The 12082-nt window shown below is 40.0% G+C and overlaps 1 protein-coding gene across 5 annotated transcripts in view; it reads right to left on the bottom strand.

The window, feature by feature from the left end:
• LOC145353107 (E3 ubiquitin-protein ligase DZIP3-like) overlaps window positions 1–12082 on the bottom strand; it is a 162553-nt gene that overhangs the window by 113570 nt on the left and 36901 nt on the right. For all 5 annotated transcript variants that reach the window (XM_080203475.1, XM_080203474.1, XM_080203473.1 and 2 more), the window contains exons 6-11: window positions 11487–11607; window positions 9515–9637; window positions 6454–6555; window positions 5063–5155; window positions 3001–3044; window positions 775–860 (exon numbers count right to left, since the gene is read on the bottom strand). In XM_080203475.1, the coding sequence (XP_080059601.1) occupies window positions 775–860; window positions 3001–3044; window positions 5063–5155; window positions 6454–6555; window positions 9515–9637; window positions 11487–11607 (569 nt within the window). The remainder of the gene's footprint in view (window positions 1–774; window positions 861–3000; window positions 3045–5062; window positions 5156–6453; window positions 6556–9514; window positions 9638–11486; window positions 11608–12082) is intronic.

Genomic DNA, 12082 nt, shown 5'->3' on the forward strand with positions numbered 1-12082 from the left:
TCAGGAAGGCGAATGGGATGCTGGCCTTCATAGCGAGGGGGATTGAATATAAAAGTAGGGAGGTCTTGCTGCGGCTGTATAGGGCATTGGTGAGGCCGCAGCTGGAGTACTGTGTGCAGTTTTGGGCGCCGTACTTACGCAAGGATATTTTGGCCTTGGAGGGAGTGCAGAGGAGGTTTACTAGGCTAATGCCGGAGTTGAGCTATGAGGAGAGGCTAAATAAACTAGGCTTGTACTTGTTAGAGTTTAGAAGAATGAGGGGAGATCTCATTGAGATATAAGATGATGAATGGGATGGATAGGATAGAGGTGGAGAGACTCTTCCTGCTCAGAAAGGACAGTAGGACTAGGGGGCACAGCCTCAAGATAAAAGGGGGGGTGGTTTAGAACGGAGTTGAGGAGGAACTTCTTCACTCAAAGGGTGGTGAATCTCTGGAATTCTCTGCCCGTTGAAGTGGTGGAGGCTGCCTCGCTAAATATTTTTAAGACGCGGGTTGATGGGTTTTTGATAAGAGAGGGGATTAAGGGTTATGGGGAGAGGGCGGGAATGTGGAACTGAGTCACGACAGATCAGCCATGATCTTATTGAACGGCAGGGCAGGCTCGAGGGGCTAGATGGCCTACTCCTGCTCCTATTTCTTATGTTCTTATGAGATAGTTTATTTGGTTGGTGTCGAAGAGAGATACCTGATGAATCCTAATTAAAATACAAGGCTAAGAACAGGAAAGGAACTGCAGTCATAACTAAAATTATTAATATTTTAGCAGACAAACCTTTCTCTTCCTTTCCTAGCTTAGTATCATTCTGCTCATTGCTTTTCCCCAACTCCTCTGGGACAACTTCTTCTTGTTCATTTTTTCTGTAAAAACAGAACAAAAACATTAGATCAAAAGGAGACCCTTTATAAAGCAAGTTAAGTAGATTGAACTGGTTTATAAGATTCAGATTTAAGCATAGCAACCAACTTTTGTAACAAAAATAAGACAGTTTTACAGGCTATTAATGATTATTTCTGGCCTCTTGAATTTTGCCTTCTGATGTTCCTTGGGACATTTTATTACTTTAAAAGGTATAATGTAAATAGCTACCAAGGTGCTATACAAATACAAGTTGTTGTTCTGCACTTTTGCATCTTTCACTGCCACGCGGAGTTGCAAATTTGCCATTGCCATGTTATACCATATGGAGTTTTATATCTGGTGTAAATCAGTAGGGGAATGGAGAAGGGACAGGTAACATTTCCACAAGGGCTTTAGGGCATAAAGCATGCAAATCACTGAAATATTGGTTACAATTCCAGGTCTTTCCTACCTCTAGATTTACTTTGACTCCCCCCCCCCCACTCCTTTAGATCATTCTCATGTCTAAATCCCAACTCCTCAGATACACAAAGCATCTCTCCTGCCCTTGAGATAAAAGTATAAACTGATTTCCTGAAAAACTTTCGAAAAACTGCGCTCTCTGGCAAGCAAAGTATGTGGAGCGATTCAAATTGCCCAGTAGCAACAAATAGAAAAATGATTAAATGACCCATCTGTGGAAAACGAAAATAAAAATCACTGCATCTTTCTATTAACATTTCTCGTTTACTGAAATACAATAATTGAGCTGGTGGTTGCCATGTAATCATAACAAATTGTGCTGAAAAAACTGCTGGTCTGGCAGCATCTGTCAAGGAACAGAAATAGAGTTAACTTTTCGAGTCTGATACGAAAAAGAACAGTCAAAGCGGATCTGAAGCATTAACTCCGTTTTTGTTTCTCTCTGTGCTGCCAGACACGCTGAGTTTTCTGAACACATTTTTTAATTTCAAATCTCCAGCATCTGCAGTATTTTGCTTTAAGTTTTACATCAAACTGCTCTGAGGCACCATACACTTATGGTCCCTGCTGCAATATGGTGTAAATTGATGCAGAGCTGAACTTCAAATCCATACCTACTCGTTGCACATAATTCTGTGAGAAAAATGTTCTCTGAAGTGATGCACTGTGATAGGAAGAATAAGACAGACAAAATAAAAGGGCAGAATTTTAAAGGGGGTGCAGGAATACAGAGTCCTGGAGGTATACAGCACAAATTGCTGAAGGAAAGTTGAGAAAATGGCAAAAAGACATATGGATCCTGAACTTTATAAATAAATGCATAGAATACAAAAGCAAGGATGTTAGGGTTTGGTCTCAACTGGAGTATTGTGTGATATTCTGGGCACCACAACTTTAGTTAAGGATATGAAGTTCTTTAGGGGGTGCAGAAAATATTTAAGTGAATGGTTCCAATGATTAGGGACTTGAGCGGTGTTGAGAGATTGGAGAAGCTGGGGTTTTTCTCACTAGAGGGGAAAGGTTGAGAAATTTGATAGAATTGCTCAAAACCTTGTGGAATCTTAGACGGCTTAGATACAGTTTCGTGTTGGTGGAAGGATTGAGAAGCAGTGGATGCTGATTTAAAACCAATGAATGGTGACATGAGGAAAATGTTTTTTTATTCAGCAAGTAGTTAGGACCTGAAATGCAATACCTAAGAGTGCAGCAGATTACATTCAATTGAGCCTTTCAAAGGGAAATTAGATAAGTGCCTGAAGGGAAAAGATTTGCAGACCTTCAAGAAAAGGGCAGATGATGTGGGGTTAGTGGAGTTGTCTTTGCAGAGAGGTAGTTTCCTTAACACAACATTTGGGAACAGTGATGATCCAATGCACCAAATTCAAAATCATTATGACATATTATTTGGCAGCTTTGCCACATCTTCCCCAATGCTCTTCCAACCTTATATTCCAGATGCAACCTATCACCCTCTGCCTCTCTCTATCACTGGTCTCCTCCCATCCACTCAACTCATGCTCTTTACTGACTTTACTGTACAACTTCTCCGCAAAACCCACCACGTGAATTGCCCTGTCGTTAGATTTTTCTTTTAAATGTTCAAGCTGTTTTCTCACATGTGATGTATATGTTATACTAAGCAAAGAAAAATGCAATTTGTTCTGTTAAAACACTTACATAGCTGGAATCTGAGGTGACAGATCTGGAACTTTGATTTCAAACTGCGAGAAAAATGTTTAAAAGTTTAAAAAAAAAACAACTTTCCCTGTTAAAGAAAGAGATAAAGCACAGAAAACAACCATAATACAACCATTTGGAATCAAATAGCATTTCACATTAAAAAAATGATTCACAGGGTAAGCCAAGTGGCAAGGAGAAACAATCTTTTCCTAATGATATTTGCCTTGCAATTTTTTCAGTTCAGTTTTCCAGACAGCATGCTTCATAGCAAATGAAGAAGATCAGAAGAAGTATGAAATAGAATCATTAGGTCACAGGGACATCTGCAGGGACAGACAGTGATTGGGTGTAGGAGATTCCACAGGGGCAGTAGCAAATAGGTGTGTGGGAATCTGCAGGAGAGAATTCTTATCCAAAGTTCTACTTCAGCATAGGTTTCTAAGGATTAAGGGACAAAGGCGTTTCTGAAATCAAGGGGCCGATCCTCCCAGTCTGCAGAAGCTGTTTAGTGGGCTCCCCGCTGGGCACCACAGCCTCTGTGCATTCCCAGGGAGACGATTTCCAGCGTTGTCAGCTCCATGCCGGAAATCGGATTTAAATATTATAATCACCATTCAATCCCCATTACCGGGCCCCGGACTGAGATCTCCAAGCCCAGTAGCCCCCCCACCACCCCCCACGGAGTGGCTCACTCCAACGGGGTTTACAACAGCTCTGCATTAATGGGGGAGCTGGTGGCCTGACCCAGCTGGAGTGAAGGAAGGCCATGGAGTCCTCCCAAGGAGGTTGGGGTTAAGGGTAGAGACAATGTTGGTGCAAACATATGTAAGTATCTCTATGCTTGTGTGGGAGATAAATGATGACGAGCAGAGGACCACAGGTGGAATCCTGGAACATGTCAATGAGACTATGCAGATATGGGGGAGGGGGAAAACGTGAGATATACAGTGCTAAGAAGATGATCACAGAAAAATGGAGATGCTGAAGGCAGCAAAGAAGTTCAACTGTTCACATCACGCAAAGCTTGTGAGAGAAACAATTAAGAAGCATCAAACCAAAGTAGATTCTGCAGTTCAGGAAACATCCCAAGCTGTGAGCAAAACAAGCTGCCTAAATAATGCAGAAAACACTGGCTCAAAAAAAAACCGTACTTAAAACGTGAACTATGATTCAAAGCCTGAGGATCAAACACAAAACCTGGCAGGAACCAGGAATTGTCTGAATTGCAGCCACAACCTTAGATTTAGTTTGAATCTCAGAAGACCAAGGAAATTTGGCATGTCAGCTAAGATTCTCACCAACTTTTACAGATGCACCATAGAAAGCATTCTTTCTGATTGTATCACAGCTTGGCATGCCTTCTGCTCTGCCGAAGACTACAGGAAACTACAAAAGGTCTGAACATAGCCCAATCCATCATGTAAACCAGCCTCCCATCTTTTGACTCAGTCTACACTTCCCGCTGCCTCGGCAAAGCAACCAGCAATTAAGGACCCCACGCACCTCGGACATTCTCTCTTCCACCTTCTTCCGTTGGGAAAAAGATACAAAAGTCTGAGGTCGTGTACCAATAGACTCAAGAACAGCCTCTTCCCTGCTGCTGTCAGACTGTTGAATGGACCTATCTTGCACTAAGTTGATCATTCCCTACACTCAAGCTATGACTGTAACACTATACTGCATTCTCTCATTTCCTTCTCAATAAATGGTATGCTTTGTCTGTATAGTGCACAAGAAATAATACTTTTCACTGTATGCTAATACATGTGACAATAGTTAATTAAATCAAATCAAATCCGCACTGAATTGTAGCTACAACCTTGGGTTTAATTGAATTTGCACCGAATTGCAGCTACAACCTTGAGTTTAGATTGAATTGGTACTTTCTGAAAAGATAATCTGACTTGCTAACTTCTAACAGAAAAAGAAACCCATATCCTGTTTACAGAATCAAAACGTGAAGCTCGGCAGGCAAGAAACAAGGGTAGTTTTCTAAACTCATGAATGTTATGGAGCCTTTCAACAATCCAACATATCCAAAAATTTTGTGGGTTCTTACCTCAGTCTGTGCGCTTCCTGAAGCATTGTGAATCACACATTTTATGATATGACCTTTACAATCATAGTTCATACATTTCATTAAACAGAAATCCTGAAATATATAAAAATAAATGAATTTGAGCTATTTTAATATTAGGTTTATCAAAAAAAACTGCAAAATAAGATTTGAGATTCCATTTTTGCAGAGCCAAGAAGACTTTGAAATGAGAGTGGCAACTGGATGCAGAAGTTTCACCCCCATTCTGACAGATACATTTTTTGCTGACAAAACGGATGTGATTAAAACGGACGTGATTGAAACGGACGAGAAATCTGAACTCAGCAAGGCCATTTGATCTCGGTGCTGAGTTGAAGCTGACCCTATTTTGGCTGTTTTGAGAACTTTAACCCACAGAATGGAAGCCACAAATTGATGAGCTAGACGGACACGCTTTTGAAGGTTGGCTACGGTCTGTTTAAGTGTTATAACCTGATTTTAAAAAAATCTTTTTAAATTTGAAAATAAACAGATGTAAGATGTCAGTGAGAGAGTTTAAAAAGTCAGCTGGACTGCTTTGATTAATGTGGGTTAGTAGAACGCCATTTGTTTCATCATTTCCATAGAGTTCTTTCCTAAGGGCTGTTATTATGTTTTTATCACTGCTTGGCTGATTTTCAAAATCTATTAAAAGCACTTGCGGGAGGGTCTGAGTTCACAGTTTAATTGACAACTTAAAGAGGATAGTAAGGGATTAGCTGTCTTGGATGTGATTATGTAATAGAAATGAGTTTGCTTTTATAACCAGTCAACTACCAGGGGAAATTTAAAAGTTTTGAGTAGGTTTCATAAATGGGACTTTTTTCCCCACTACCAAGTGTGTATGAATTAGAAATGTTTTAAATTGTTACAAGTTATTTTTTTCATCTCCACGTGGCCGCCAAGGTCTGCCCATGGTGGATACTAGATCAGTAGCTAAGGAGGAAGTATGAGGGGGCATGGCTTGGCAGGAAGGGCAATGGAGATTTTGAGTGGTGTGGGCTGCAGGGTTCAACTGCTTCTGAAACAACTGGACAGAACAGAGGTAGGTCTTCTAACCATTGCATTTTGGCACTTGCCCATGCTTTTAGCCACCTAACGTCTACCTGATTGGCGGACTGACTCTCCATCTCCCTGGAGTATCCAATAGGGCCCTTTAACCTGAGCTGGGTGTGCCAAATTGGGAAATTTCACAATTGGTAGTGAAAATCCAACCTTGATCATCCTTGCCACCAGAAACTATATCTAGTTTGCTGCAGCAGTGTTAGATCTAACAGTGGGAAGTATTTGATTAGGTAATCTATTGTCTCGCTTTCAACAGCAGATGAAATAAATGAAGGAGGAAAGAGAAGTTAAATTTGAGTCTTTCTTACCTGATTAGTTTTCCCACGATACTGAGAGTCCTTTAGCTTTTTCCAGCAAGTAGTATGATATGCTATCAAACAGCGATTATCACAGCAAAGTTCAAAATAGCCCTGAAATGAGACAAGATTACATGTGTTGAAGTGTCAGTTCTTAAAGAGTTATAATTATCCTTTGCTGTATTTTGAGAGGAATGCAGGAAAAGAGAGGACTGAGAAATTATTTATACAGAAACCTTTTGATAGAGAAACAAATGTGTCTGTTGGTACTTAGGGAAATTATTATAGCACAAGCAGCAAGCAGGAGAATAGATCTAGTATTTGTTACCACTGCATAAAAACGGAATGCTTCCTGCTGATAACCAGACTGGGGCCCAATGTGGAACCATTGGGTCTTTATTATTAATGGCTTTTATTATATTGTCAGTCAGAAGTGCATGGATAGCAATTTCAATGCTTAACCACTGTCCTCCAAATGTCTGGTAACCAACTTTCTTCTCTTTTTAAGTCTTAGAATCATAGAAGTTTACAGCATGGAAACAGGCCCAACTTGTCCATGCTGCCCCTTTTTTTATTAACCAATTACCCGTGTTTGGCCCATATCCCTCTATAGCCATCTTACCCATGTAACTGTCTAAATGCTTTTTAAAAGACAAAATTATACCTGCCTCTACTACTACCTCTGGCAGCTTGTTCCAGCCAATCACCACCCTGTATGAAAAAAATTGCCCCTCTGGACACTTTTATATCTCTCCTTCTCACCTTAAACCTATGCCCTCTAGTTTTAGGCTCCCCTAAATCTTTTGGGAAAAGATATTGACTATCTAGCTGATCTGTGCCCCTCATTATTTTACAGACCACTATAAGATTACCCCTCAGCCTTCTATCTATCTAGCTTCTCTTTATAACTCAAACCATCAAATCCTGGTAACATCCTAGTAAATCTCTTCTGCACTCTTTCTAGTTTAATAACATCCTTTCTATAATAGGGTGACCAGAACTGTACACAGTATTCCAGCAGTAGTCTCACCAATGTCTTGTACAACTTCAACAAGATGTCCCAACTCCTGTATTCAATGTTCTGACCAATGAAACCAAGCATGCTGAATGCCTTCTTCACTACTCTGTCCACCTGTGACTCCACTTCCAAGGAGCTATGAACCTGCACCCCTAGATCTCTTTGTTCTATAACTTTCCTGAATGCCCCACCATTAACTGAGTAAGTCCTGCCATGCTCTGATCTACCAAAATGCATCACCTTGCAATTATCTGAATTAAACTCCATCTGCCGCTTGTCAGCCTACTCGCCCAAGTGTTTCTAAAATATTTGCATATTGCCCAGGAGTTAAGATTCATGGTTTAGCCTGACTCAAACACTAATATAATTTTTGTAAACAAACCTTACACTATTAGTGGGATTACTCTGCTTTTAGAGTAACATGATGTCAAGAAGTCTCGAAAACAAATCATTCTCTTTTTCCCTCTGTAATTTTTCATTCATTCAGAGTAAGAATAATAGGAATTGTTTGGAGGTGTTGAGAATTTGCACATTCTTCTTAGGATTATTTATTCAGGTGCAATGCAAACTGATGGGAATGAAGTTATTTACTTTTCTTCTCCTATTTTATTTGGAGTCACCACAATGCTGGTTGATCACCTTTTGCTACTTCCTCCTGTCAGTCACTCATTCTTCCAATCCCACTGCATTTAAGTCGCTCACCACTGCATCTTTCTATTGATCTTAGGCCGACTTCTGCACCTTCTTCCTAGGAGTTCCATCTCCATCCATTTCCTCATCATATTTAATTTCTCTGTGACAGATAATCATACCAAGTGATAGAAAGATATTGGGAGGACAATAACATGAAGATTGCAGGTATTGATTTAGAGAAGGCTTATGATTGTGTGCCTAGGGAAGAAGTCTGGAGATTGCTAAAATTCACAGAGTCCCTCAGATTTATCAAGAGAATTTGAGAAAAGTATGGGATAACTGGTATGAAGATCAGCAAATCAAAGACATTTATGGACTATCCCTTTAAGCCCAGAGAAGAGGTGTATGGCCAAAGTTCAATCTTGGCTACTTTCTTTGATGCTCCCACAATCTTCACTATACTCCTAAGGTGCTGGTTTCTGATCCTGTCATTTCTCATTACCACAGACATCCATCTCAGCACCCGCATCTCAGTGGTATCCAGTCATGTTCCTCCTTTCTCGATTGTTCATGTTTCTTCACGATATAAGAAGGTTGGCCTCCACTCTATCTTGTAGATTCTTACTACTTTGCTATAATGTAACATGCCACTGCACTTTTTCCAATTACTCCAACCAGAACCAATCTGTTGCTAATTTCCATATTTCCATCTTCTGCCACCACTGGCCTCAGAAATTTGAAACTCCTCATATTCTTTAAGTCTTCAGCCATACATCTTCACTTTGATTCTCTTCTGAGCTTAAAGTAACAGTCTATAAATGTCTTTGATTTGCTGATCTTCATACCAGTTATCCAGTGCTTTTCTCCAATTCTCTTGATAAATCGGTCATCACCCCCACCACATAATTCAGCATCATCTAAAAAAAATACTGATCATGGCACTTCCTCCTTCTCTTGCTCAGTCAGAACATCCATGACGGTCAGGAATAGGAAGGGGTTCAGTGTCAATCTGTGGTGTACTCCAACTAAACTCTCACTCTCCACTCACTCTGCATCTTACTCTTGTACAGCACTCCTTGTATAAATCCTTAATAGTTGTACATGTTTCTCAGGGACTCTGAATTTTAGCACATCGCCAGGCTTTCTCCCTAGGCACACAATGCCTTCTCTAAATCAACGAACAGAGCCTTCATGTTGTATTGGTCTTCCCAATATCTTCCCATCACTTGGCTCAAAACAAAAAAAAATGGTTTGGTGGTGCTTTTTAAGGTACCATTTTTCCAGTAAGTTAAACATAAAAAAGAAAGCAGGGAACAATTTTAGAACAGCTTTTTACACACAAATATTCTACATTTTGAAAATACTTCAAGGATCTGCTCTGTAAGACCAATCAAGATTGTTTCGGATTTTATTAAAACATACCTTGTAATCAGGGTCAGAAGCATATATTTCCCTTTTGTAATATCCCTGACAGTTCACATCTTGGCAAATGGCGAGTGGATCAGGAGCATTTTTACACATTTCAATATAGTCATTTATTTTGACCTATGGGACAACAAAAGCAGACTCTCAGTAGTCATGTCATTTGTACAACAGAATTCATGTGATCTATATTAAATACTTTATAGTCGAAGACGATATTTGCAATAGGGACTTTAACTCCAGCCAAGTGTTTACAAAACAAAAGTATTGTTAACCAAGATAGTCTTAAAAAATATCTCAATAGAAGTAGACTGACTGTATGTTTTCCTGTCATTTATACTGAAGAAACATCTATTGACTTCCTGTTCAGAAAGTCAACACACACACACTATTTAAGTTGATACTACCCACATTAATCTTACTGAAAGATTTCCATCAGTCCAGCAAGCTCCCACATGTAGCATTGTGATAATGACAAAATAATCTGGTTATACGGTGTTGACTGAGGGACGATTATTGGCCTGGACATGAGGGATAGCTCCCCTGCTCTTCTTTGAGCTAGTGCTGCAGGAAATTTATACCTACAGAGCTACAGTTTAACATCTCATTCAAAAGGTGGCACCTCCAATGAAGCACTACCTTAATACCGAGTGGAATGTCAACTTTGCTTTTTGTGTTCAAGTGGGCTTGAATCTGGAACTTTTTGATTCAAAGGCATATCGGAAAGGTAGCATAGTGGTAATGTTAATGAACTAGCGTTCAGAACCAGAGGCATGAGTTCAAATCCCCCACCTGTAATAACCATCATGAAACTACTGGATTGTTATAAAAAGCTACCTGGTTCACTAATGCCCTTCTGAGAGGGAAATTCATTATCAAGGTGGCTCTGCAGTTCAGCCAGGTTCATTTGTGAATGGTGGTGGAAAATTAAACAGATCACTGGAGGCGGCAGCGGCTCCACAAACATCACCATCCTCTGTGATAGGAGAGTCGAGCATGTTGGACCAAAAGACAAGGCTGAAGCATTTGCAACCACCTTCAAGCAGAAGTGTCAATGGTTGATCACCGTGGCCTCCTCCTGAGGTTCTGCGCATTACAGATGTCAATCTGATTTCCTCCATATGAAATCAAGAAACTATAAAGCACTGGGTACAGCAAAAGCGATGGTCATCAAAGCAGCATTTGACCGAAAGTGTCATCAAGGAGCTGCAGCAAAATTTGAGTCAATGGGAAACATGGGGAAAACTCTTCACTGACTGAGTCACACAAAAGGAAAGCTGTTGTGGTTTTTGCGAGGCCTCCTCGAGGAAATGCCTTTGGCCCAATCATTCTCAGATGCTTCATGTCCATCATCTACAAGGCACAAGTCAGGAGTGTGATGGAATACTCTGTTCTTACTCAGATAAATATAGCTCCAACAACAATCCAGAAACTTGACACCATCCAAGATAAAACACCCCATCCACCACCTTTAACATCTACCCCTCCATCATCATTCCATTATGGCTGCAATGGATACCATCTACAAGACGCAATGAAGCAACTGTCCAAGGCTCCTTCTAAAATCTGTTCCAAACCACCTAGAAGAACAGGGCAACAGACACACAGAAACACCATTCCTACGTTCCCCTCCAAATGACACATCATCCCAACTTGGCCATTATGGCCCTTCATGCCAGCAGGATTTTCCCACCCTGCTGCAGTGAACAGAGATTTGGCTGGGCGCCAAATTCTCCAACCTTGCTGCAGTGGGAATATTTGGCATGGCGTGAAAGGCCAGTAAGATTGTGCCAATAGTCTTTCCTTCACCACCACTGGGCCAAAATCTTGGAACTCCCTTCCTAACAACACAGTGGCTACACATTCAAGACTGCGCACTACAACTTCCTCAAAGACAACTAGGTTTGGGTGTTAAATGTTGACCTTAGATGCGATGCTGACATCTCAGTAATGAATTTAAAAAGACACTTACTGAAAAATTTTCTGGTTCAATCTCTTCTGCTTTTAACGCTATATCATTCCATTCTGTAGTTGGTTGGTTATCCTGAAACTCTTGCTTGGATTTTTGAAACCATTTCATAGCCTCTTCAAATCTGCAAAAAAATGGTTTTGAATCTTAGATCACCACTAATAAGCACATAGAAATTCATGAGTTTGGTTAGATCAGAGCTAAGTACAATATATAATCAAAATGCTACACAACTCTATAAAATAAAATTAATGGAAAATTGGAAAGGACATTCCAGTTTTGGACCAATGTCACACTAATGTAAATTACCAAATTTGAGGCAAACTTCTTCAAGTATTTGATACTTAAAAAAATTATTCTTTGGAAATGCTGCTTACACAAAGCTATAGGATTGAATGGAGTGAGACAATTAGAAAAATACAACACTGGATAAAGAAAATAAGAGGGAGGAGAAAAAAAGCAAAAGAGAAAATAATATGCATATTTTAATAATGGGAAACAAGAAAACTACACAAGCATTAAATGGGTATTGTGTCTTTGGCTTCACTGTAGAAGACACAACAGAAAATCCACAAAAATACTTGGAAATCAAAAGGTAA

Source organism: Carcharhinus amblyrhynchos, chromosome 15 (assembly GCF_965287045.1).
Source record: "Carcharhinus amblyrhynchos chromosome 15, sCarAmb.v2.hapA, whole genome shotgun sequence".
In the NCBI taxonomy this organism is placed as follows: domain Eukaryota; kingdom Metazoa; phylum Chordata; class Chondrichthyes; order Carcharhiniformes; family Carcharhinidae; genus Carcharhinus; species Carcharhinus amblyrhynchos.